The sequence below is a fragment of the Anomalospiza imberbis genome, chromosome 3, assembly GCF_031753505.1.
Source record: "Anomalospiza imberbis isolate Cuckoo-Finch-1a 21T00152 chromosome 3, ASM3175350v1, whole genome shotgun sequence".
Lineage (NCBI taxonomy): Eukaryota > Metazoa > Chordata > Aves > Passeriformes > Viduidae > Anomalospiza > Anomalospiza imberbis.
This window is the reverse complement of record NC_089683.1, coordinates 81,774,849-81,802,778: the sequence shown is the minus strand read 5'-3', so window position 1 is coordinate 81,802,778 and position 27,930 is coordinate 81,774,849. Positions and strand designations below refer to the sequence as shown.

At 43.8% G+C, this 27,930-nt stretch overlaps 2 protein-coding genes across 2 annotated transcripts; one reads left to right on the top strand and one right to left on the bottom strand.

Annotated features, from left to right (window-relative positions):
• Positions 1-149: 149 nt before the first annotated feature.
• COX20 (cytochrome c oxidase assembly factor COX20) lies at positions 150-14,583 on the top strand. Its single transcript, XM_068185389.1, has 4 exons — positions 150-367; positions 1,817-1,931; positions 2,052-2,115; positions 2,596-14,583. Exons 1-4 carry the CDS (start codon positions 335-337, stop codon positions 2,735-2,737), a joined length of 354 nt encoding a protein of 117 aa, XP_068041490.1. The 5' UTR covers positions 150-334; the 3' UTR covers positions 2,738-14,583.
• HNRNPU (heterogeneous nuclear ribonucleoprotein U) lies at positions 13,666-27,166 on the bottom strand. Its single transcript, XM_068185368.1, has 14 exons — positions 26,208-27,166; positions 25,209-25,320; positions 25,013-25,086; positions 22,526-22,665; positions 20,852-20,951; positions 19,663-19,775; positions 18,999-19,262; positions 18,620-18,739; positions 17,862-17,990; positions 17,330-17,498; positions 16,558-16,797; positions 16,107-16,309; positions 14,935-15,006; positions 13,666-14,516 (listed from the first exon to the last, which is right to left on the bottom strand). Exons 1-14 carry the CDS (start codon positions 26,935-26,937, stop codon positions 14,463-14,465), a joined length of 2,520 nt encoding a protein of 839 aa, XP_068041469.1. The 5' UTR covers positions 26,938-27,166; the 3' UTR covers positions 13,666-14,462.
• Between the last annotated feature and the right edge of the window lie 764 nt (positions 27,167-27,930).

The window sequence follows — 27,930 nt, the reverse complement described above, 5'->3', positions numbered from 1 at the left end:
CCGCCCTCAGCCCCGCCCGGCCCAGGCGCGCGCCCGCGGCGGGGAGCGGGCGGGCTGCGCGGGACGGGGGCGGGGCGGGGCGAGCGCCGGCGCCCCGCCCCCCGGGCGCGTGCCCGCGCGCGCGCCCCCCGCGCCGTGACCCATTTCGCCGAACAAAGGATTCGCGCTGGAATCTCGCTCCGCGCCGGGACCTAAAATGGCGGCGGCGCGCCCGCCCCCGCCCCTTCCGCGGGCGCCATAGAGACGGGGCGGGCGGAGCGGCCTCCCCTCGGCGCCGCTCTGTACGCGGGCGCATCCCGGCTCGCTGGTGCGGGCGGGAAGGCGCTGCCGCGGCATGGCGGGCGAGGGCGACTCTGAGCCGGGGAAGGTAATGGAGGGCGGAGGGGGGGCGGCGAGGGGCGAGGAGGAGAATGAGGAGGAGGATGATCATGAGGAGGAGCTGCGCCGCACGCGGCTGCCTGCGGCAGCCCCGCGCTGGGGACACGGGAGGTCATTGCAGAGCAGCAGCGACCGCCCCCCACCGCCCCGGGAAATAACTAGGGAACAATACACGGAAACGCAGGGCTGACCTGAGGCTCTGCAGGGCCAGCCGGGTGCGGCGGGGATTTGGTTGCGTTCCCCCGGGTCCCTCCGTGGGACTTTGTCTTGGTGGGCGAAACACCGTGGTGAGGCCGGAGGGTTCGTGCGGCCGGTGGCCAGCAGTGGTCAGAGACATAACAAATGATGCCCAGCCTGGCGACAGGTGAGACCCTATTTTAAAAGGATGCATCACGCTGCGTGGATGTAGCAGGGATACCTTCTTAGCCAACAACAGCAACATATCAAGTGACTTCCTCCATGTGAGAGCACTTGAAATTACTCATTAGGAGGTTCGACCAACATAAGCCACATTCTTTCTGTCTCGCTTGTACGCAGGCACAGCTGATGGCTGTCCCCAGGGAGCATGGATAATACTAACGCTGGGGATTTCCATGCTTGCCCTCCCTATTACCACAGTGACACAATGACTTCTCTCAGAGTTGTCACCCCTCCACAAGCAGTTGAGTCCTGTAGTACTCCATCTTAAAAATCTACTTTGACCGATTGGAATACCTTCACAACAAAATAAAGCAATTACCTTTGATGAATTTTGGTACAGTTGCACACATGATTCTTCATGATCTAATGATTTAAGCACAATAGACTGAAACGTGTCCCTGACCAAAGGATTGACAGCAAAACAATGTGCAGGTGTTACTGAGGGGCAGCCGCCTTGACCCTGACCCATGTGCCCAGCCCCTGCTTAGACACAGGGTTAGGACATAAATTAGTGGTTTATAAATGTTTTTATTCAGTATAAGGTTCTCTACTACATGCTCATTCTCCAGTCACGTAGCTTTTTTCAAGCACATTTGCTTACTTCAGGTACTAAAATTACATGGCATGACTAACTGCATACTTGATTGTAACCTTCCTTGTTTGTTGTGATGTAACAAAAATCCTGGGTTCTTAAGGGTCTTCTCCCTTCCTTGTTTGGGGGAATGTAAAGGTAAAAAATAAAGTAGTTAATTTTTAATATTCAGTGGAAAGGATGGATCAACAGTTTTGTGCAAAACTGTATTATGTAAATTAATAGTTAACTCTTCCAAAAACATCCCTGATACATTTGTTCACTTTTGATCATCTATAAGCCTGGATACAGTAAGTTCTCAACTGGTTATGCTTGACTATTAAGATAACAAGTCAGTTTTACAGTTGAGTTGGCATCATAGACCTCTACAGAAGTGATTTTTTAAATTTATGGGTTTTTTTTGTTTTGTTTTGTCTTGTCTTACAGTCCTTTAAACTCCTGGGATTTCTCGATGTTAAAAATATCCCATGTGCACGAGACTCAGTGCTCTATGGCTCCTTGGGGTCTTTAGTTATGGGTCTTGGACATTTTTTAGCAACTAGTAAGTACTTACTCCTTTTGGGTTTTATATATTTATTTACAAGAAAAAAAAATCTATTTGCTGTTGTTATTAATGATGGGAAGTCATAACTTTTCAGAAGATTTTTTGTTTTTCTTTCAGGTAGAGTTAGAAGATCTTGTGATGTTGCAGTTGGTAGCTATATTTGCACAATGTTAGGATACTGGTATGTAAAACAATTCTTCAATTCTGACAGGCCTGTGTTGGCTGAATTGTACAACATGATCTCTGTGTTTCAGTTTTCAGAAACAGTGTTTCATGTTGGTTTTGAAACCACAGTAAAAAACCTGCCTAGCAAAGAGTCCTCTTCCTTCTCCCCAAAATACTTATCTTCTTTAAAGGAAAACATTCCACTGTATTTGAATGTTTATATATATATATATATATATATATATATATATTTAAAATACTTCCTATTGTTTCTTGAATCCTAAGCTATCAACTCCCCCACTTATTTCCATTTTTCATAATTATTTTTTCTTTTTCTTACCCCATCGTTGTGTCCTAATTCCAAAGGTAGCTTGTTTAATTTTACTAGCATCATCCCATGTGGTTGCAACTTTTCAGCTGCCTGAATGACTCTGGTTTTTATACTGCCACTCATATAAAACAGGAAATTGTGTTTCCTTTTCATCCCCTCCTATAGGTTTTACTGCAGGTACAACTTGGCCCAGCAAAGGATCCGGCAAAGAATGCTTAAAGAAGGAATGAAAAACAGAATGTTATTTGAAGGCAGTTATCTTGATCCAGAAAAGAAACAAACTGGCAGTGAAAGAAGCGATTCGTAGGTTGCTCTGGAAGAGTTGTGGTTTAATACATCTTTGGGAGAAGGTGGTCCAAAAAAAAAGTCAGTCTACACTGCAAGCCTGTGGTGTCTAAAACTGGTAAATCATGGTTTTCCTAGCAAATCTGAGCAGGAAATTCATAGTGAATCTGTTAAGTTGGTACAAGCCTTGCTTTGTTTAATGTATGTATGTGACTGCGCACGTTTGGAATGACGTCCTGTTAAATATCTGGGAGCTGGTGTGTTCTCTTCAGGGTCTCAGAGGAGTAACGACAGTGATTTGGGACTGCTTTAACTTCCGTTATAAACAGAGTGTGGTTTGTTTTAGCAGAGTTGTAATTACATCTCATTTAAATACAGGAAAATATTTCCATCACCTGTTGAGTAAATGTGTCCTTCAGTGCTATTATTAACAGTGCTGTTTGTAAAACAGGAATATTTAAACAGTAGGAGAAGGCTTTACTTGTGCAAGGTGGGTGATAATCAGCTGTAGGATAACCAGATAACATACCTACGCTGTGAAGCTGAAAGATTTCCATCTTTGTTTTAAACTATGAATAAAATCACACTTCAGAGCAGTCTAGACTATGTAAGTAAATAATTTTTTACTTCATTAAAAATCTTGTGACTTAAGACACTTCCCTACTATTAGTGGAATTATAATCTACATTATTTGTAAGTAGCAATGTTTGTTTTTTCTTTTTTTTTTCTTTAAAGGCATGTTCTACAGTGATTTTTCAGTTAAAAGAAATATCAGTACATATTGTCAAGGAAACCATCTTATTTGGAAATACAGTGTTAGGTCTAATAGCATCTTGGTAAAAAGATGAGTGATGACATCACTCGCTTGCTTCTGCCTGCATGAGTGACACGATGTTTTTATTTTTTCATATAATGATTTATAGTCTATTATGCTGTAAGCACTTTCTGGTCTAAAGGCATGTCACCAAGCAAAAACAGTCCTTTTCCCCACCCTGTACTTGGTCTGAGAGAGTTTGTGATCTGTTGTTAACTCAGATTGGTGCAGGGAGGTTTGAAAATCCAAATGTTAACAGCAGTATTGCTCCACTTATTTATTTGGAAATATACTTGAGAGCACTAAACAAACACGCTGTTTACACTGAGAAAATTAAACTTTACCCTCTGTGGATTAGCTTCTTCTAAGAAGAAAACAAACCTATATACTCTAATTCCTTTTTGCCATTCTATTCCTCATGTTTGTTCTGAAGGAAACAAAGATAAATTTTATTGAGGACACTGACTTCAATATTTTATATAAAAAGTCTTCAGAAGAATTAATGCAATGAAACACTTCCTGTCCTCACTGCAAATTCCAAACTGAGAAGTTAATTGGTAACTAATTCAGAAGAGAAAAGTATTTCCCCTGGTTCTATGTTGGGTGGGGGCCAAGGGGCGTGAGAGGCTTCTTCTCCTTGGAGTGGAAGCTGTTGCTTCGTAAAGCCCTTGGAGCAGCAGTGGGAAACTGAGCAAGCCATTAAGCTGGTCTTAACAAGCTCCTGTTTTAATACATGGTTGAGTTCTTCCCTATCTGACCTAAGAAAACAAAGTGCAGCCTAAGCAGGGGGTCTTTTGGCTGCAAGGTCATAGGTCAGCAGCGGGGTTTAGGCAACAAAAGCACAGGGATGAAAATTTACTCTTTGACAAAGAGCAGTTAGTTGTAGAGAGAGAAGTGAAGGGTGTTTTGTGCTGATGGGAAAGAAGTTAGCATGTGCATAACGGCATCCTTCAAAGCACACAAATGCTGTGACTGGCGAGAAAATAGACTCTGCATTATGATACTGTGTAAGTAAAAAAAAATCTGGGGAAAATTGCAGCATTAAATCCTCTCTGGTGTTAATTGGTGTTGGTATAAGTTACTGTATTTAAGGATATTAGCCCAATAGCATCTTAACCACAGTTTTAGCAATAACTGCGAAATGCCAGATGCATATGCATTGTGTAGATAACCCATCTAATACTTCTGCTTCACTGTGCAGAGTGTAAAATGAGCATGCCAGATGTTCACAGAAAAACAGGGGAAGAGGCAATGTGCAGGCAGCCTGGCCAGCACATTGGAGCTTCAGTGTTTACTAAAACTTGAGGTGCAATTAACTAAAAGTCAAGGCCTTTGCCCAATAGGGCAGGGCAGGGATATAAGACAAGGAAGCAGTGAGCAGGACTCTGTTAGTGTGAAAGGAGGGCCTGCAACAGCAGAGGGAAGAATGCTGATGGTCAAACATGCTGGGGGGAAAGTGTGGCACAATTTCTCGAAGTGCTGGCTCCAGCTGCTTCCGTGCCAGCTATGGAGAGTGAATTGAAAGTGACTGATGGGTTAGCCCAATTAAAGAGTGAGAGACAGCATAAAATAAAAAATCTCAAAGCTGTTAGTTGCCATAAATTAGGATACTTGACAAGAAAACAAAAATTTCTCTTATTTAAGTAATTCTGACATTTGAAAACAACGACATAACTATTTTTTAAAATTAGTGAGTTGTATCCCTATTTATCTGTTACTGCTAATTTCAGAAATCTTAAGTCATTGGTGGAAATGCGTAGCACACCTCTGTATTTTATTATCAGACTTGAAATGTAAAAGAATTGCAGCTAATGACAGATATTATAGTGTTTGCTTTGCTTTGCCTAAATTAAAACTTACCAGACAGTTACTAGGATGGAAAAGAAAAAGTAATTTTTAAGATTTTCAGCCCCCTGAGAATAAACCATAAAAAGGAAGAGAATGAAGTATAGCAACTTGAAACTGTAAGTTGCTGAAACCCTGTTTATTTCACCGACAGTTACGTTACTTGGTCGCTGAATGGTGACTGACAGGCAGTTTTTATCCCTGAAGTTAGGGAAATCCTTCCTTAAAGCAACCTAAACCACCAGCAAAATAGAGAGATGGATTTGTGGCCCCATTGCTCCTCCACACCTTTCTCTTCCTGTTCCCTGCAGTAGTGATACTCTGGGAAAAGGCATTTGCAGCCTCCTGCAGCAGGAGCACAGACTTGGGACTCCAGCAGCGGCCAGAGGCCACGTGTGCAAGGTGTGTCCTCCAGGTCCTTTCGGAAGGGAAATCACTGTGGGAGGCACCAGGCTGAAACCTGGAGATCTAAGGTTAGTTGCCAGCCCCATTCCCAGAGCTGCGTGGGGGTGCCTCTCACAGGTGCAAATGTTCTTCTTCAGCCATTGATAGATGCAACAGGCTCAAAACCTAGGAGCTTTTCTGAAGGTGATAGCACAGGCAATTACAGCTGCCATCCCAAACTTGTCATTTACCTCTTTACCCAAGCAGAGATTTTAGGGAGATGTTGGCCCTCTGCATTTTGCAGGCTTCCAGACTCTTTGTGTGTCACCGCCCACCCCAAGTCCTTGAGTGCTGCAAAGGAAAGGTCATCTCTTGTCACTGAGCCTGGTTTTTGGTAGGGGTTTTTTATTTGGGTCTGGAGGAAGTAAGTTTGTTATTTCTGGTATAAGCAGTCCAGGTAACAATGAAATGCTGTGTGAATTCAGCTGTAATGAGCTCCCAAGCAAAATATTTTCACCAGCTTAGTAGACTAATTCCCATACTTCTCTTGTTCCTATCCAGACATTTAGCTCAAGAGCTCAGTGCTTACCCATGAAAGTTGTTTGCTTGCTCCATTTAACTCTTGAAACAAATACATTTTTCTTGCCTTGGAAAACTGATCAAAACAAAGTTTTACAGTATATTCAGATGCTCAAGAAGATGATACTTTGATTTTTTTTTTTTTCCCCATAAGTGAAGAACCAAGAACTAATTCAGAAGTGGAACTGAGTTTTAGTTAATGTGACTCAAGGCCTTGGAACAGATAACTTTCTTACAATAAAAATTAAAATATTACATTAAGCACATACAGCTGCTGAACCTTCAAAGGGTGGTGGAGGAGGAAGGTAATGAGAGGTAGAAACTTGGATGACAGTTTGAGGAAAACACAGACTTTTGTTCATGACTAACAGCACCCTGACTAAGGATAGGTCCCCTCTTTTTCACACACTCCTTTAGTTTTTTCTGCTTGAGTTCACAGTTTGCCTGAGAGCCATCCAGCAGGGAATCTGCCTGTTCCTGTGGGAATAGGTCACGGCATCCTTATGTCTGCTTGTTTTCAAGATTAAGAGCAATTTGTTCTGAGGCTATTTTAATCCTGCCAGCTTCTGTCATCTATCATGAGTAAGAGTGCGTCAAAACCCTCAACTCTCCTGAACATGCCAGGGGCCCTCTGGCAGTACCTAAAATGTACCATGGGAGTGGACAATTACCATGGCAGGGATCTTTCTCTTCAGACTGGCCACAGCTCCAAAAATACTCAGATTATATAGAATGGTGATCTACTGACCAGAAACAAAGACTCCCCTTTTTCTGCTCTGGAGAGAAGGAAGCACATGCTTTGCATATTTTTTAAACTCCGTGTTTATTTTGTCAAATGATGTAATGAAAAGCAGCAGGTGTGCTCTCAGCCAATGTGAATTTTCTCCCTAGAAAACAGGTCCTCATCTCTCCTATTGATGGCAAATGGCTTGTGATAACTCTGGTGCTCACAGTGTGCTTTTATCCATTACAGATCTTGGTCTTCAATCCTGCATATACTTGCATGGCAGATCTTTGGAGTTCACTTACAAGCTTTACAGCTCTAGCTGATATATATGCTTTCTGTCATGCAGGTCAAGAGTTCTTACCACCTTTACCTTTGCCAGGTGGCCACAGTGAGAGATCTTCCTCCACCATGTCATCACTGTGACACTGCACAGATGCTGTGGAAACAGGATGAGAGATGCAGCCCACCTGCCACTGTGCTTTGTTATGTTACTTAAGCATTTAAAGGGAAGCTAATACCCCTCCCTTTCAGGAAGCATTCAGGCTCTGGCTGAGATAGTGGCAATATCTCGGAAGATGAAAAGCCAATAACAGGTTTATTACTGGGCTGATACGTTTCCACAAATGGCTGTTGCAGGAGCCCTTCACAGCAAATACAGAGCCAAAAAAAATCTGACAGCCTTTTCCTCAAAATACAGAGGAAAGTACCCTATTCAGAGCCCCCAAAGAAATCTGGAGGTACCAGTGATTGTTATGTGCTGTGCTAATAATGCTTTCATCCAATATTTAAAGCCCTTGAGGGCTGTCCTGAGGCAGCAATGGGAGGTCATGACAGAACTTGTTTGACTCGGTTTCTTAGCTCTGATAGTATCCCAGTGTCATATTCTTCCATTACTGCCTAGTGAGACTCCCAGCTGGATAAAAAGAGCTCAGCCTTTTCTTCCTAAACCTCACAAGGTCCCCTTGAACCAGTACCATAGAGGGCTTCTTACACCCACCAGCAAGCACAATGGCCCTCTCCTTCCCGAAAGCCAGTCAGCACTAATTTCTACTCAGAAATTTGTCTTAACACCATTCATCCTTTTACTGGGAACACTATACCTCAGTCTGTACATCTCTGTCACCCACACCTGTGCTCTCCAAGAGACTTATCTTGAGAGCACCTAAGTGGGTCACAGAGTGGCCACCTACCAGATGGCCAGGAAGCCGCTCCGTCAGACACTGCTGGGTTACAGCAGAGTGAGGCATGCCCCCGCACACTGTGGACACACTCGTGCAGCCACACTCCCCACGCTTCAGGAATGCTGTGAGATGCCACAAACCACAGCTCTGTGTGAAGTCACACACTCCTGGTACGGCACCAAAACGGAAAAAAATCAGGGGCTTAGATAATGATACAGCAGCAGCATGGTCTCTCTACTGACGGCCTCCTGTGGGATCCATGCTGGTTGGAATACAGCCATCATACTAGGAGGAACCCATGCACTCTCTCCCTTCCCCCACCAGCCCTTCAGTTGCTTTCAGCACCGTAATCTTCTCTGGTTTGTTCTGGAACCAGAAAAAGATACTTGTACTTGGTAAATAATGGACCTTTCAAGGCAGTAACTACCTATAAAAGCAAGATCATTCCTGAAAACTTTCCTTCATTGTTGCTGAAAGAAACGGTTGGAGTCTCTCATTTCCCTTCTGCGGGTGTTTCCTTAAAGGAAAAAAATAAAAAGGGACTGGCCAGCTGCCAGGCTGTGGAGGCACATAAATACCCTGGGGCTGTGCCAACGCAGCCGCTGAAGCAGCAGCAACAGCAGCCCCCTCCCAGGAATGTCCGGGAGCCGCTGATTTTCAGGAAGTGTCTCCCGGCCTCCACCACCTTCTCCATCGCCAAGCAGACTGTGGAGTTTTCTCAGTGTCAAGCAGGGCTGGGCTTAGCGTGCAGCCCTGCAGACTGGAGCACTGGATCACAGTGATTGCTCCCACCTCCTTTTCCTTTGGAGGAAGCAGCTCCTATTGCAGCCACATACGGGAACCAGGTAGTCATCTGGAGCTTTGGCAGCTGGTGTGATGCTTGGTGGGCTCTGCTCCACACAGGAGATACTTCTTGTAACAAAGGGGCAGGCAAATTAATGCAAAAGGTGTGATTGATAGAATATCCTAGGTCTGGAATCCAAATACCCAGATTGTGACATTTAAATGCTGTGTTCACTGATACTTAAGTATTGAAGTTGTTCTTACTGAACTATGACAGCTGCTTTCGCCAAGGTCTCTCAGACCAAACAGGGCAACCACACAAGACATTTAATTAGCACAAGTAATTTACAACTAATGTTTCTTTTTTGAGGCTCTTGTCTCACTATTTAACAATAGATTAGATTTTATTATTATTGTTGTTGTTTTATAGGGCAGCTGCTTGCCTAATGGAGTGTCCACTAGAGGCTGGGAAGCAGCTGAATCACAGCCCTGCTGAAGACGATGGGACTTACAGTGGCTGCCAAGTTGAATGTGGGCCAGGAGAGTGTTCTCTCTGCAAATAAGTCAGCCTGCAGTCTGGGCTCCATCACGAAATATGTGGCCAGCGAATGCAAGGTACACAGCTTTGGGTACACAGCTCTGCTGCTCACAACCTGCACTTGATGCTGTATGTGGACTTACATCTGGTAGCTAAACTTTTCTGAGTCTTGTTTCTCAGCAAACCCCAAATGTGAGCAAACTCCAAGTGTCATTTCTTTCAGAAAAAGATATTACAAGTAAATACCTCCTTTGAGACTTACTAATTTCTTTTCCCCATCTCTATGTCTTACCCAAAGTTTTTAGTAACTTCTAGGACCAAAAGTAGTCTGCAGATCATAGATTGTCTACTAAACCAGAAGAGATAACAAAAACTTGCTCTAAAGTAACACTTGCATATCAAGTCACCTACAAGTAATTGTATTTCTAGGTTTTTTACACTTGCCTTTGTTTTTCATTATTGATGTTGACAACATGTCAAACATTGAGCATCTTTTTTAGGCTACAGCTAAGTTTACATAGCAACCAATTAGCTGCTGAGTCCTACTGCCACTCCCAGTAGTGGCAGAAATACAAACTAAAGCAAGAGTCACATCCAGAGTAATTGCTGGCCAAGTCCTGATTTCAGCCAGTTCCCTGTAAGGGCTGGCTCTGGAGGGGCCTTCTATGCTGGAGGAGATGGCTGGTGCCTAGCAAAGCAGAGAAGCTGCACAAAAATAACCACTACTCTGCCACTGTTTAAAGAGAAGGCCTCTTCCCCTCTCTACCTGCAATGGGCTTTGCCTGGGAGGGAGATGCTTCTGCCAGCGTGAGAGAGGCGCTGCTCTAACTTCACCACAACTGTGGGCTGTTACACACTCGAGTTACAAAGCTGCTCTTCTGAGTTTCCACTTGCTCCTCAGCTGCTTTTTCTGACAGCCTGGAGCTTTCCCCATCCTCCACAGTGCTTTGGGCCAAGTTGTATCCAGCTCTACTTACTCCTCCCTTGCTAGTTCACAAATACAGTGTGTGCATGCATCTTTGCTTGGAAGAGCCCGGCCCCTGGCAGCTAACATCTGCAGAAGTGTCGAAGTATTTCATGTCTCTGCAACTCAGTTTGGTTTCTTGTGGCTTTGCCTGAGGTTGCCCTGTTAGAAAGCTCTGGCCTAGTTTTTCAAAAGGTCATGGACAAGGAAACTTCCTAATCTTAAAATATTACTTCATCACCTATTTCTATTAAAAGCATCGCTTGGAGTGTTGCAAGAAAAAAAAAATAGTGGCTTACACCCTGAGTAAGAATTTTTCTTTCAATGCAAGTGGCTTGGACTGCACAGGATGTAGCCACAAGACTGATTTAATTCATTCCACTATCAGAAAAAGAGGGCACAACGTCTAAACATCTCTTTACTGTTGAGCTGTCTTGCAGTAGGCACTGAAAGGAGCTCGTGTACAGGTGCCATTTACACTGAGCTCCTACACACAGCACTGCTGAGTACTCCCGGTGCAGCAGAGGAAGCAGCCCAGCACACTGGAAAGGCCAGTTCTTGACAGCAGAGCCGGGTGTGGAGACAGGGATCTCATAAGCCACTCCAGAACCAAAGCCTGCCCCTGATGTCCCACAGCTGAGTCTGTTTACAAAGTCCTCTCACGCAGGACACCTGCAGGACACCGCCCCTCTCCAAGACCGTGGCGTGTCAGGGAAGCATCTCCATGTACACAGTATGTATCCTAGCGACTGTTACTAGCAAAGGCAGAAATACAGATGGAGTTTGTTTGGTTGTTAACCGGGCACTTCCTCCCGGGACACGAAGCACAGCCCTGCCTTGAGCCTGCAGCTCAGCGTGCACGGCCCACTCGGGCAAGGCGGGGCGGCCAGAGCCTGCTGAAGATGGATGAGGTGCCAGCAGCTGCATCAGATAGGGCTGCAAGGAGAGCACCACCAGCAGCACTGGCACTGCTGCCAGCAGCTGCATGGGCACCATGTGCCATGGTCCTACTGTCACAGAACTAAGCCTGAAGCTATCCAGGTTTGTACTCGGTTAGGAAAAAACCCCATCTCAGGTAGAAAAAGCCAAACCCAGTTTGCACTCTAAAAGGAAAAACACCCCAATACACGAGCCCAAACCCCAGCGTTGTATGTCACTATCTGTGGCACCGCCACCAGCGACACGGCTGCACGAATCCAAGTACTTTCCAGCATGTAAACAAACCCTTGTAAGCTGCAAGAAATCACTGAATGTGACAGATGGCTGAGCACTGTTTTGGCAATGTACAGCTGTGCCCTCCTCACCTTTCTATAGCCACCAGCTAAGTTTCATATTGTCTATTTTAAATGCAAACTGTGGGTTTTTTAGTATTAGTGATTCTTTAGGCAACTGCTTCTCTATGAAAGCCATTTTCACATGGCAAAATAAATCCCTTCTCTAGGAATATTCAGAGCTACGTTGAGAGTGTGTGGGTGGATCCAGGCTGAATACACGGCTCCATGCAAGCGCTGCTCTCCACTCAACTGTAACAAATCAGGAGCAGGACATACATGGACTTTTCCACCCCCTCTCTGAGCTACATGTGTCCCAGGTAGAACATGTGCTGAAGCTTTTCTGAATTCTGTTTCTCAGATAGTGCTGAACTTACCAAAACAGCTTTTGTTGGCGAGGAGTATTTTTACTAGAAACAGGATACTCCTTTTTGAGTGTGCGAGTTGAAGCATCGCATGTGTGGCTCTTTTGTTGGGACTTTTTTTAAACACCATACAGCAAAGAAACTGAAAACAAAGTATCCCAGACTTTTGAATTGAAATACAGGCTTTACAACCACATAGTAAGTGTAGGCTCTTATATTTTAGTTTAAGACTATATCATTTTATAGAGTACCAAAATAAGCAAAGGATCAGCACTCCATACAAAGTGTTAGTTCTTGTGACGAGGGTAGAAGGGAAATGGACTTTAATTACACTAAACTTATGCAAGTCTAAAGAAAACTCCATTTCAGCAAAACATATTTGGGTTTCAATTCCCCAAATTTCATTAAATAGTGTTTCTTTTAAGACAATTTACATTTTTCTCATTCAAAGTAAAGGGATGATTTAAAGCACTATTAACAAGGAGGTGGTGCTGTTAATGTTTAATGTCAATATGCAATGGCATCTGCTATAAAGGCTAGAAGAGCAACACAAGCTTATCTTTACTTCTGAAGACTACTAGAAATTGACTAACACTGGAGAAAGGTTTCAAGCACAGCACACGTCTCTAGCTCTAGGCTGCTGCCAGGAAGCCTCTGCTAGTCCACACACTGTCACGGGGACTGCCAGCAGGCTCCAGGGCCCTGATGGCGGCAGTAGCACATGCTCTCACGTGTGTACCCCGTGTACTCTTACAATGGGTACATCTTTTCCCTGTCTTACGGCATTAGAACGCAAATTAGCAGCTAACAGTGCCACTACAATTTTACAGAAGCATAAAGCTGAACAAAATAGCAGTTAAAACAAATTGAAGCTCTCTGTTAAGCTCCATGACAATCCTTCCTCCTGTCCTACTCCCTGTCCAAATCCTTCTTCTGCTCCTTCCCCAATGTCTATTTTACAATAAAGAGGTTAAGTGGATTTACATGATGCAAGTGCAACTCAAAGACTTTTGCCCTATACATATAACCATGTTAAACTGCAAATTATACATGTGATAGACCTCTAACAGAGCAACCACCAGTATTTTTAAAGAAACACAAGTATTTCAGCATGTACAGTAATGAGTTTAAAACTGTCCAACATCGTTGCTTTCATACATTCTCTTCCTCTTTATAGCATTAACGGGATTTTAGACCTTGATGGCAACAATCCCAAACAAGAGTAAAATGAATTTATTTTATTGCAAACAAATGTCTAGAATTAAACTTCTCCACCCACTTTCTTTAAAGAGAAAAGGAATCAGCAGGCTAAGGAGATACACCCATTTGAGAATTGACATGATTAAAAATTAAGATATAAAATGGGTGACTCACAGTTTCATTAGCTTACAAAATGGTGGAGGTAACTACTACAAGCACACTAGGTATACAGTATTTTGTGGGGAAAGAGTTATACAGACACACAGCTAACTTCATATAGATCCCATTAGACAACTGGATTTACAACAAGTTTTGTTTAATAAGAAATGGGCAAAGCCAGCTTCTTTTCAGAATTAAAATGCAGAACAAATGGAAAAAAAAAAATTATGGTGTTGTACCTTCACAAGTTTGAGCCTCCACAAATAAAGCAACCGAGTTTAGCGACTTTAAGAGCTTCTACATACACTCCACCATCACTACTTAGCCCCAGGTTTCCTCTTTGCCCCCAACATCTTATTGAGTTCCAAATTTTACAAAAAAGTCCTAGTTATTGCCAGAAACTTTTGCCTTCCCCTCCTCCCCCTCCCCACCCAAGAGCTTCATAGAGAGGATGGAGTGTAATAGGGAGCTTTACATAATCTCATAGTATTTGAAGGCTACTAAGATGCCTCCATACGAATCTGGTTGCTAACATTTCTATCATATTGTGACATGACTCACGACTGTTTCTTAGAAATTGGGGGATGGGGGAAAGGAGAAAATTCTTTAATAAAAAGACACCAGGTACAAAGCAACGTTTTACTTTTGTTGTGGTAAAAAAAAAGTCACATTTTACAGATAAAATGTAGAACCCTGAAATACTGACACATTCTCTTTTCGTGCACAATGCTGAGGTTCTCTTACGAATCACTTTAAAACTGCAATTAAAAATGTACAAAAAAAAGAAAAGAAAAAAATCAACCCACAAAGCTTCTAAAAAAGGAACCCGCAGGCACTTCCTCTTGTGGAATGTTTAAAAAGTTAGCCTACTAAAGAAAACAGTCGACTTCTTGTGAAGGTTTTGGAGAAATATGTATCAGTTCATTTATTTGGGTATTCAATAATATCCTTGGTGATAATGCTGACTCCATGGCTTCTGACCCCAGAATTGCTGTAACAGATTAATAAATAGTTAGTTTTAACCTGCAATCACATAATGGTTAAGTTTCTTACTTGGGGGGGGAAAAAAATTTAACAAGCATCTAGTTCCCCTGGAACTTGAGAAGATTAAAATCCTCTCCAAAAGCAGCAAGCTCCTGAACAACTGAAGGCAGCTAAAAGTTCACTTCACAGCAGTAATGTGAAGCCAAGTACTACATACCATTAAGAACATTAAGCCACAGCTGGTATTTGATATATCAAGACCATCAAGGCAGATTAAATTTTGCACAGGAAGCTATTTATAGTGGTACTACCTAGCATTATAAGATTTTGCTATCCACTTTTGACTATTCCTCTCTTTATTTCAGTCAGCATCTTGCAACATTCAAGTTAACAGTCAGTAAAAAGATAAAGTTGGGACTACTTACACCCTGCTGCCACTGGTTGTAGCCCTGAGATTGGTTTTTGTAGCCACGATTATTTCCCCTTCCTCTGAAGTTCTGCAAGAGGACAAGAGTTTTTAGCTACTTTGTCTATATGCCTTTTCTAGCAGTGTCCTAATACCAATCACCAAAACATCACACACCATATAGAAGTATGAGCCCCAGGTTAACAGAAAAACACCCCACCAAAAAATCCCTCCCTGAAAAACACTAGAATACGAAAAGCCTCCTTCCTCCCCTCTAAGCAACTGCTTTTTAAACATAGGGCAAGAACCTCAGAATTAATAAACCAGCTTAAACTGTTGTTGCCTGGTCTGGAAAGCTGGCTAATCCAGTTTTGACTCTCCCTATTTCTAGCTTCTAAATGCATCAGGACAACTAAAAATACAAGAGCTTGCCTATTTTTAGTTAGGAAAGGCTGTAGCTGCTACAAGGGTATGTTATCTGATCAGACAAAAGGATATGGGTCACACAACTGAAAATAGATGAGCTAGCCCACAAAACTTCAACAGAAGTTATGGTACAACAAAGGGACATTGATACAAACAGATAAAATTTTGCTTTTCCCCTGTTTGTCAGTATTAGACAAACCTGAGCCATGTTTACTGGCTTGGGCTCCATCTGCTGGCTCTTCAGTAATCCCAGTTTTGTTTTTCCAGTACTTCTACCGATATTCCATCAGGTAAGATCTAGGCTAGTGTGCCTTTACTAGTTGCGTTTGATACCAGACACCAACAAAGTTTTACAGAGTTTTTACAAGGAGTTTTTTTACAAAGTTTTTCTGTACAGAGCTATTTTCAGAGAGTTCTCTACATGTTTGATAAAGATACGCTTTGACCCTCAGACCAAACAACAGTTACTATTACTGGGGAAGGTGAAGAAACACACAAAAAAACCCAAAAGACCAGCCTTCACACATGCACCAAAAATTTTCATTTTTAACAGGACAGAGGTACAGCCCTAACATGAAGCCCCTGCATCAGCAGTTGTTACACTACATTCAGAGCCCTGTGCACATGCACTAAACTAGAAAGGCCTTGCAGCATGGCATCAGTGTAGCACCACAACCAAGTTTGTGACTTCTCAAAGGCACCAGAGCTGTCAACAACATCCAATGTACTGTAGTTCAACTAGTCAGTCCCCCCTCAAAGCATCACCTGGTTGTAGTTTCCCCTGTTGGGCATTCCACCTCTGTTATAGTTTCCTCTGTTTGAGTAGCCACCTCTGCTTGGAAAGACAGGGCCGCGAGGATAGGGGTAGCCAATTGCTCCACTGCTGCCGCCGCCACCACCACCACCTCCACCACCTCGCTGAGGCATGTTGCCTCCCCTCCTGTTGTATCCACCACGATTGCCAGGGACTGCAAGGGAGAGAGTTACTTTAATCAAGTAATTGTTAGGTCTTACATATTTCCTACATGAAGATGAACAGTGCAATCCAAGCTCTGACAAGGCTCTCTCTCAAGCTGGACGATTAACTGTGCACTAAAATGTTAAACTGAAATTGAGATGAAGGTTCCCACTATATAATAAATGCAATGCAAGTACTAGAACCTTTTTCCCCAGCAGCAGCAACCTCCAGAAGTCACAGGTTTATTTCTGGGCTCACCTCCTCCTCTGAAGTTGCCCCGCATGTTGAATCCTCCACGTCCTCTCTGACCCCTATTAAATTGATTTTTATTGCTCTTCTTGTTCTTCTTTGAGCCAGTGTTCTGTTTCTTTTCTGGTGGAAGAGCTTTCTTACTTTCTTCTTTATACTGTTCCAAAAGCTTCTGAGCTTCTTCTTTTTGCAACTCTACATAGATTATTTCATCAAAACATTCTGCTACCTCTGGCAGTGTGAAGTTCCCTATAATTGCAAAAACACTGAGTATTCAGCATCTACATTCAGCTATAATCAAAACCGCAATTTAACCACCTTTCCCCCATTCTTCCTCCCACCCTCTGCATCCCCTCAGCATAGGGATAAAATTACATAATCTGAGCATTTAGGAAATATAACAGTGACAAAGGAAATAAACAGGTCTTCATGGAGTTGCCAGTACTGTTCTAAACCTTGAAAACATTCTGCCTATCTTTTTTTTTCTTTTATAAACCTCCACTCAGAACACCAGTTTCTGCCAAATATGTCACGTATATAGGGCACTTTATGCCAAGACAGCTTTGTGCATCTGCATGAAGCATATCACCGTAACTGAGTAGTGTTAAGGACTGCAGCAGAGGGAACACAATATAGTGTTATCCTACCAAGTTACAATAGTCTTCCAGTTTTGTAAAAGTACAACTGTTTAAGATAAAGTGGTTTTTAGACTTCACGTTTACTTAATCCTTTAAACAGATACTCAGCATCCTAAAACACAGTATAGGATTATGTTCCATGCCTTTCATTTTGAGAACTGCATGCTCTGGAAGATCTTTTCCCTCCACCTCTGCCTTCTTTTGTGTTCTTTGCTTGTAGTCTTCATCTTTTGGGCAAACAACAACTGCTTTGCGCTGGAAGCCTGCAAACAGGCACATTTTTCTCCTCTGCGCAGCTGCAGACACATTTGTCTGAAAAAAATGCAGTAACTTACTACACGTAGCTGTCATTGTAAGAGTTAAGGAAGTCAACTTATGGTGTATAGACTTCACCTCTACAAGAGCTTGCAATGAAGTTTACAAATAACTGGACATAAAGATGCTGCATAATGCAAAGTTACAAGCTCGTATCAATGTGTTAAAACACTTCCTCCCACATCCCATAAATCTAGAGAAGTTCAGACAAGCATTCGTAGTAGTATCTCAACTTTGTGTCCCCTGAATGAGTAGTAAGTCAGTAACTGAAACTACTGCTATTATAACTTTAATCCCAATTAATTACTACAATATAGCCTACAACAAATATCCTTAACCGTTTTTCACTGAGGCTTCTACCTGATCCAAAATGAAATTCCGCTTCTTACGAGCTGCAATCTCAATGAACTTTCCAAGACACTGTGGAGCTCTCTGCAACAGTGTGTTAAGTTTTCCAGTGTCTGCCATCTGACGCTTAAAACCTGCAACCTAAGGAGAAATTTCCCAGAGTTAGTCAGTGTAGTCCTGATACACGTGGCTGACATTCTTTGCTAAATGCTTTCCACCACACTTCAAGGGTTATTCAATTCAAGGCCACAACTGCTACAAACTCGTAACTGAAATTCTCAACCCTCCATAGAACGTAAGAGATTTACAAACAAAGACTCCACAAGAATTGGTACCATTCAGTTCAAGGTATACTCATCACAATTCTAATTCCAGCTCTGAGAACAGTGATGTATAGAGAAGTAGAAAATCATTCTGTAGTCATCGACAGCTGACTATTTCTTACATTTTACTGCAAAAAAGCTTCTGAATCCTGCCATGGGTAAATTAGCAGCTCAGCAAGGTAATAAAATCTTTATACAAAACCATTAGGTTGGGAAAGACCTTTGAGATCACAGAGTCCAACTAACACCACCTTGTCAACCAGACCATGGCACCAAGAGTCACAGCCAGTCTTTTCTTCAATACGAGTGGTCACTAGCTAACTAGTAGCTAGCTTCTTTGATACAAAAGAACCCCACGGCAGCCAAATACCATGGATTTACAGCAAGTTTCCAATATTTCAAGATATTGATTTCTTATATCAAGAAATAAAATGTCTTGTCACTTACCATCATTTTGTCCATAATAGTATTTGTCCCAAGAATGTTGTATTTTCCAGGATTTGCTGCTGCATGTTTGGTAACCCATGTAGTCTTGCCAGCTCCTGGCAAGCCAATCATCATCACCACCTGTGACAAAAAGTTCTCTATTTGAGATACTAGTTCAAAGATTTTTCTTTAATACACTTAACTTAGCCCAGCAACCCTAATGGATACTGAGGGGCAGTCTTGGGGGTGGGGAAGGTAGTGGTAGTGAATAGGTCACAAGACACTAAGTATTAAAGCTTGTAAACAAAAATGTCCGGAGTGAGGTGGAATAGTCTCCTTAACTCTAACCATTTCCATCCATGTGCTTTAAAAACTTTTGAGATCATTAGAAGAAACTTACTTCACAATCTTTCTTTTGCTCGGGTCCCTTTGGTCCTCGGACCCTATCCTCTAGGGGGACCTTCTGGATGAAGGTGTACTCTTCAGGTACAGGGAAGTAGGGTTCCTCCTTCTGACCAAAGTTGAACTCAACCGCACAGTTATGGCAGAGAACATGTGGAAAGAGTGGTCGCCCATCAAGAACTTCCTTGCTTATTTTGAATGCAACACCAAGCTCTTGTCCATTCTTGGAATATGAGAGTTCCACTTCATCACCATCAAAATTCTGTTTTTCAGACAAAGCATTATTTTGGATAAAATTAACTCCCTTTATACAGTTAATTTGTCACTTCACTCTACTGGCTATGTTCACTCAACTTCTGTGACACTTATTTCATAAAGGAACTAAAACCAATTTTCTCTTCTAATGACTCACTGACAATGATCATTTTGATCAAGATCTGATTTTTTTCTTAAAAGGCTTTTAAAGACATTTGTCCATGAATATGAAATGATGTTGCCAGCAGTCACTGTTAGTAATAGCTGCTGCTTCTACTGCCTGCCTATGTTAAACAACTTGTCTTGCTCCCATGAATTTATGTATTTGTTTTACAGCTTCTAACATCAAAGCAGTCTAAAAATTCAAGGATGTTTTCCCTCAAAAGAAAATATAAATAAAAACTTACAGCAAAGCATCCAATCACATCATTTTCATCAAACTTCTCACCAAAGTCTTCAGTCTCACAATTGCATGTCTTTATTCCTTTTAGAGAATAACCGTAAGAAAATTCTTCTTCACCTAAAGGAACAATTTAAACTAATTACAAATAGGCTTTCCCATCTAACCTTTTAGACATAAATCACCTTACAGCTACTTAAATAAGCTGCTGTTCAGAGTATTTTTATTAATGCCAAAACAAGCTAATGCCCCCCAACAGCTACACAAGCTCACTCTTCTATTCAGTACTTTCACTTGAGATAGAACAGCAGTGTTTCCTCATCCCTGTTTAAAAGCTTTATGCTGCTGGTTCCAGATTTATGCTAACAATAAAAGCTGAAATGACCGATAAAGACATGAACAAATATTTTAAACTGTGAAGACCTCATTATGCACTGGTATACCTGCTGTAATGTAGACAGAAAGGCTTTCTGAAGTTAGTCTCCAGGAGCACTTACCCCTCCCATTTTAAAGGGAGTTTAGCAGACATTCAGCCTATGCAACAGCTGAGGATGAAGCTGCAAGGAACAAGCTAACAGGAAGTGTCAAACACAAGGTCTCAGGTGTAACTTAAGAAAAAAGCTGTTGCTGGTATCAGAACATACCAACTCACCAATATTTCCCCCAAACGTGTTTCAGCAACAAGTTATAAATATTATTATTATAATAATTTATCATACATATAATGAAGTTGTACTTCTTTATTTCCAGCTATTTTCAGAAATTAGGATTTTCCCACCAAGCAAAAAAAAAAAAAAAAGATAATGTAGTTATCATGGGTTAAATTTTATACCATGCACCACCCTTTAAAAGTGGAGGGAAGGGCAACTCCCCCTTTTCTACTTTTGACACTACATGAAAAAGACAAATCCTTTATATTATCAAGTATTTAACAATGTTCTCCATAACCATACATAATCATTGGAAGAATTAATTCTTAATATATGGCCCTAACCCTTACAGGTCTGAACACTTTATGACTTTATTTGGTCCTAGTAATGAACTTTCTCACACCATGTCCAGAGAATGACTCAAATTAAGACCACATTTCACAACACACAGACTACAGTCACTAAACTTGTCCCCCCTGCTTCAGTAAAAAAAATTTAAGACTTCAGCCACATCAACACAAAAGCAATTAAACATTTAAGTCTTACCAAGCAACATTCCACTTGTGTTCAGTGACCAGCCAACTCGCACTTCATGTATGTCAATGTCTTTTGTATACAGGTGTTTAACAGGAATCTTTTCTGTAACCTATTTTAAAATTATTCCGTAAAAGGTAAGCAGTATTTATTATACACTAACAAGATAAAAGAACAAAAGGTAACATTTTGACCCTTTAGACTTAACAAAGATTTAACCAAAGTGTAAGTGATCACCTTCAGCAAAAATAAAACATGCTCGAGAATATGAAACCGCAACTAGTGACTAAACAGTTCTATCTCCTGACTTAGCAATGAAGATTGAAGATACCATAAATCTTCATCACTTGGTCACAGCAGTCCCTGTCAGTGGTCAAAAGCCTTAAGTCCTTTTGACATTGTATTAAAATCACAAAGAATACGAATATTTATTAAAAAAAACCCAGTGCCATGAAATTGGGATTAACAGTAAATTACTTAGCTAAGAAAATGCGCACTGTATTAAAAAACCCGCTTCTTAAGAGACAGGGAAAGTATTACACTATCCCTTTTCACTGTGAGCAGACTTCCTGGGCAAGCTGCCAGCTTCCAAACAACATAACCAGATTAAAAAAAACAAAACAAACAAACAAAACCACCCCAGAAACCCCCAACAAACCACCTGAACGCACTGGAATCTACATGCAACCAGCTGTTTTTAAACTGTCTTTAGAAACTTTACTAAAAGGAAGTGAAAAGCCCAGTATCCTATCAACCTCTGCAACTATTCCAGTCAGGTGACTGAGCTAAAACTCATATGAAAGCTAACAGGACAATAAAAAGCGACATAAATTTCACTTCACTGGCCTTCGAAAGTTACAAGTATCAACAGATACAGAAATCACTCCATACAAAAGTTTCGATAATGGGATCACTACCCAATTATCATGGTAACATTTGAAAGCACTAGAGGAAGAGAACAGTAATATACACAGGCCCATCATATGCAAAGAAGCCTTTAACATTGTTAAGTAAAAAAGGAACAAGAAAAATAAGATTCAAGCTTTGTGATTTTGTTCCTCTTCCATCAAGAAGCTGGAGAAATCAGTTTATTACAAGGCTGATTGCTCTTTGCCATTTTTACCCTTCAGGAGAACTCTTGCTCTCAAAATTCAACTACTTGCTAAATACTCACATTCAATGCATCAAGTCAGAGTTAATGATGTTGAAAGGGACCTCTAGAGGTCATCCAGCCCAAATCCCTGCCTATAGCAGATCAAACTCAAAAGACTAAGCAGAACCAGAAAGGAGTGTTGGGATAGTTTATATTCCTTAAAAAAAGAGTCAAGCTTTCTGTAATCTTCAGAAAGCACAAGCAAACTTCTGACTAGAGAATATAAAAATACTTTCAGTGTTGATGCATGAGATGACAAATAGAATTAGTGATTAAAAACGTAAGACCCGAAACCTCACATTCAGAACAAGCGTAGTGCTTTGTGTTTTTTTTCTCAAAATTCTGTTTTTTGTTTGTTTGTTAAATCAAAGTGCTTATAAAAGAGGAAACAGTTTTGCAAACTGAGCCATCTTCTTGTAAGAGAAGGCCATTTAAGAGTCCTGTTCACATCAATTAGTTTCAACCAAGTCCAAAAAACGTGACAAGTATAAATATTATATTTAAGCATGCAAAAGTCTCAAACATGAACTCACCTTCATCTCAAAGCAGACTCTGCCTTTAGAAACTCCATAGGAGGCTCTCCCTCCAGCCCAAAGGAAAGCAAAGCTTTCCATGGTCAGAGAGGAAGCACTAAACCGGTCTCTTGAGATTTTAAAATGCAGGTCACAGTTATCTGTTAACATAAAAATCATTCTGTTTACTCTGATTACAAAATAAAGTACAGGTGTCCAATTCTATGCATTAAAGATGATGCCAGCTTTCAAAGGTGATTTTAAAGACAAACTGCCAGCAAGTACACAGGATCTTTCAGAGAAGCAACATGTCTACATGGAACTGCAGACTGAAGCTCAGCCAAAATATTAGGAAAAGCTAGCTAACAAGTAATTTTCAAGGTGCCATCTTCACTTCTGTCACCCAAATTCCCTCTGTTTTTCCATCTGCTTAAAACCCCCTAAGTTCCACCATATCTGTTTGAATCCTCTGTCAGTTACCTCTTTCCATCAATACAGAGCCATCTGCATTGTGCTCTCCAGTACCCTCTAGAGACCTGATTCTGAAGGAGTCTCACTGCTCAAGCCCAAACCTAAGGGCTGCTAAGAAGTAGAAGTGAACACAAATGTTTTTATTCAAGTACTGAATGTAGTCTTTGTTTAATACAGTCCATTAGCAAGTCAAATTAAGATGATGTCTATTAAAATAAAGGCAGTTAAATCAGGCGCAGATATGCTAAGCACAGAGACTGTGCTAAGAGAACCTACTTCAGCCCAGGAACACGACCTACACACTGAATTCACCTATCACTCTAAGAAGCTAAGCAGAACCTTGGTTTTCCAAACATCTTCAGAGCTGCACACCATGAAATTGCAAATTAATCTCCCAGGTTTCAGAAAAACAAGAGGTAACAAGAGGTGCAGCATGCAACACTTGAATTCCCAGAGCAAGGAACTCACAGAAGCAGCTCCAAACCTACCTGATGGTTACAAGAAAGGAGCAAAATGAGCAAACAGCGAGGAATTCTGCTCTGGTATAAAACCTGCATGACGCTAGAATACACTAAAATGCAGCCTGCCCTGTACTACTGGCAACTCTTATGCACAAGATTTTGTTTTGTTTGCATACAGCCACCCCCAGTTTCAAGAATGATCCAGGTGTCTTGTCATTAGTACTGCTAACTCTTATTTGTTGAAAAGGAGATAAAATCATACAGAAGAAACCCACCTTTGCAGGCTACCTTTAGAACAGGATTGAAATTACAGCTTCTTTGTAAGACTTAGGCAACAAAAAGCACTTAAGAGTGGCTAAACCTCTTACAGGTCTGGATCACTATCCAGAAGAGAGAATGCCAATTCATTACACAATTCAGCCTTACAGCTGTGTTTGAATCTTATCTCTAAAGAGTCTGCCAACACTTTAAATCAGAATTTGTCCAGTAGCAAGATTTTCCACTAGAAAATACTATTATTACTAGAAACAGTAATAATGAAAAGTAGCTATTTACTCAGCTATTGGAAAAATCCAAAGCTCTCACAGAAGTGGCTACTCACCAGGTTAGCAGCTAGAAACTTGAGACTTAGTTAGCAAAATGTCAGGGATGGCATATCTAGCAGTTTATGTTACTGAACTGTAAAGTAACACCTCCTTCTATTTCAAACCATTTCTTGTGGAATAAAACCACCTGAAAATTCTAACAAATATGCCAGACAATGCCAAAAGTTGAGCTTCCCTTCCATGGCACTCTAAGAATCCAACGAGTTCAAGCATTACTTCAAGATCAAGTTTTCTAATACTGCACTGAGTCCTTATACTTACCCTTAAGAATACAAATGTCAACTCTGCCATCATAGTATGTTACAGTAATAATTATGTTTATAATCTGCCTCAAAAATAACCCTGTTTGCAGACAGTTCTCAATTTCTATGCTCTGCTGACCAAGTCTCTCTGACATCCCACTAGCACAAACCACCACCCAAAGCCCACACATTCACAGGTTACATGAATGGGTCATTTCTGAGGCAGTATTCCCAGATTTTGTTAAATTGATTACAAGACAGAAAGAACACTCCACTGGTCACTATCTACATAAGGCAATGTATGCAGGAAGCTCATTTCCCAAACTGTATTTTGTAAGCACATATGCTATTGACTCTCTGAGCTTTCTGGGCAGCAGTGCTGGACAGCTGTTTCATCAAGCTGTCTCCAGAGTGTTCTATGTGCACTCTACACTTACCCACCTAAGCTTCCATACCAGATTAGTGTTTTGGTTAAGATTTCTTCACAGAACTGTCTATCACTACAGAATTTACAGGAAAACCAAGCTTATTACTGCTAACATACTCATACCCTTCTGTTCTTTTCTTTGCTAAAAATGGGTGGAAATACACTATTTTTCTAATTTTTTTAAAGTTACCTGGTAACGAAAATCAACAAATGTTATCCTCCCCGTCTCAGAAAGCGTGGCAATAAGATTAAAAGCCTTAACACCACATCTTTCCAGAGCAAAGGAAAGCGTGTTTACTCACAAGTATCAAGACAAACCACTGTGTCGTCAAAATGTTCATCTTCTTCTTCAACAGGTGGTTGAGGGGATTTGGCCCTGAAAAAACAAAACCAAACAAAACATAATAAAGTGACATGTATTTTCACAAAGCTAAAATAACATTTCTCTACTCAATTCCTCCTCATCACAAAAAGCTGCCCAGCACCAATTCTGTTTACCTGCTATACTTGTTTTCCTCAATGTATTCAAAGTATCCCCGGCCATGGTCTTCACGTGGTCTCTTCACTCCCCTCTTCTTCTCACCAGGCTTTTGCTCCGTTTTACCATCTCCTGTAACAGAAGCAATGATTTATTTTCATTATTTTAAGTTTTAGCTTAAATGGGAATAAAATCTATATCATGGCTTCAACTTTGCAAGCTGCAGCAAGCTACAGCATGAGATAAGGAGTAACATCTTAAAAAGGAATTTTACTATGTTACTAAGATAAAGCTCTGTATGTTGAATTTTCACGGGAGACTCAAAACTTGTCGCCAATCAGAAATTATTTAGCATACTGAAGTCGCCAATACACCACACACAGCAGCCAGTAGGGCCCTCAATGTTTATGAGCCGCACTGAAACCGCCCCGAAAAATAAAAAACCAAAAACAAACAAGCAAAAAAAAAAAAAAAAAAAAACCCACCAAAAAAATCCCCCCCAAAATGATAAAAAAAAAACCTCCTGACCCGCCGCGCCTCCACACCCGCAACACCATCACCACCCGCCCAGCACGGAGGCAGCGGGACATTGCCAGCCTCTCGCAAGGGCACCGTGCGATCCGCACGACTGCGCCTCCTCCCGGCGGGCCGCGGGCGGGAGCCCCAGGGAAGGGATTCCTCCTCCTCCTCCTCCTCCCGCCTCCATTGTACCGCCAGGCCTTTCCAGCGCCATCCCGTGCGGCGGCGGCGCCCAGCCCGGAAGTGACGTCACGCGCGCCCCGCGCTGCTCGGCGCACAATGCACAGCGCGCCCCAGCGGCCCCTCCGCCGCCCCTCCTCCCGCGCCTCTCCCCCGCCCCCCCGCCGGGGCTGCACGAGGCGCGGGGCCGCCAACGTCCGCCCGCGCGCGCCCCGGAAACCGCCCCCGCAACTCCCCCGGCCGGGCAAGCCCCGTCGTGGCGGGGGGGGGGCCTGGGATTAATGGCCCCCTCCCCGGTTCCCGCCGCCACGCTCACTCACCCCCGGCGCCCTGCGCCCCGGGGCGGCCGCCTCCGCCTTCCGCTTTCTTCTGCTGCTGCTGCTGCTGCTTGGCGGGGCCCGCCGGGCCAGAGGCAGCGGCGGGCCCCGAGGCGCCCCCAGCGCTCTTGCCGGGAGCCTCCTTCGCGGCAGCGGCGCTGCGCGGCGGGAGGAGCGGAGGGGGCTGCTGCGGCTGCTGGGGCTGCGGCGGCTGCTGGTCACCGTGGCCGTTGGCGTCTCCGGCCGCGGCCTCCTCCTCGTCGGCCAACTCGTCCTCCCCCTCTTGGAAACCCTGGTCATCGCCGTTCTCATCCTCCTCCTCCTCCTCTTCCTCCTCCTCGCCGCCCGCCTCCTCCTCCATGGGGCCGCCCCCGGCCCCTGCCCGCTCGCCGTTCTCCTCGCCCAGCTCCATGGCGTCGCCATCGGCGGCCTCCAGCCCTTCCTCGTCGTCGTCCTCCATGGCGGAGGCCGCGGCCTGGCCGGGGCCTCCCCCCTGGCGGAGCTGCGCGGCGCCCCCGCCGCTCTCGGCCGCCTCCCCCTCCACGCTGCCGTTGCCGGGCTCGGCCGCGCCGCTGGCGGGGCCGCCCCCGCCGGCCTCCTCCTGGTCTAGCGCGGCCTGGAGCCGTTCCATGAGCTCAGCCTTGAGGCCCTTGTCAGAGAGGCGCCGCTTTTTCAGCTCCTCTTTCAGCTCCGACACCTTCAGCTTCTTCACGTTCACGGGCGAGCAGCTCATGGCGGCGGCACTGGCGGCTCGGTCCCTGGGCGGCGCGCGGGCGGCGGCGAGCAGGGACAGACGGGCGGCTCTGGCTCTGCCTGCGGTGTGTCGGTGCCCTGGCGGGCGGAGGGTGCGGGCGGCAGGCGCGGGGGGTTCGTGCGGCTGCGGGAGCTGCGGAGCCGGACCCGCCTGGCGCCAAATCCTTTCACCGCGAGCTCGCGAGGGAGACGCGCCTCGCGGGGCCGCGCACGCACCGCCGCCGCGCGCGCGCCGCCCCGCCCCCGCGCACGTAGGCCCTCCCGCGCTACCGTAACGACCGCGTTACCGTAAATACCCGCCCGAGCGCAGCGCGCCCCGCCGCCCTTGTCCTGGCGGCTCCCTTGGCTGCGGCGGGTCGGCCGGTACACCCCTTCGGCACGATGAACCCGCTCCGTGCCGCCGACCACCCCCGTGCCAGCTCCCGGCCGCGTGAGGCCACAGCCCGACCGAAATGCCCCCACGAAGGGCCCGCATTCCAGCCACAGCCTCGCAGCGCCCTGTCCTGATTCCCCTGGCTCCCCGGCGCCCATGTCGGGCCTAGTCCCGCACGGTCTATTGCGTACAGGCTTTAAAAAGGGGCGCTGCTGCTCGAAGTAGTTTCCCTGGCACAGCCCTGCTAAAGCAGTTACGTAAGGGCAGGAGCGGGGCTACCCCGTTCCCGCAGCACCGGGAGGCAGGCACGGGGCTGAGCCTTGACCAGAGCCGGCGATAACAAAGGTTCTCCAGTGCGTGAACTCCTAATCTGGAGCTCGGCACGGGGCTAATCTGCTCACCAAAACTGCGCAGCTCGTCCTCTTTTCTTCCCCCTGCCTCCCCCTCCGCACGGCGTTAATATGGGCCTCTCCACAGCCACTCAGGTTGTACAGTCATTGAATTTTGATTTTTCCAATTCAGTCAAAAGTAACGTGAAAGCAAAGAGTGGAGAGGATTTCATACAAGCAGAAAGGCAGCACGGATCTACAAGCCAGCTTC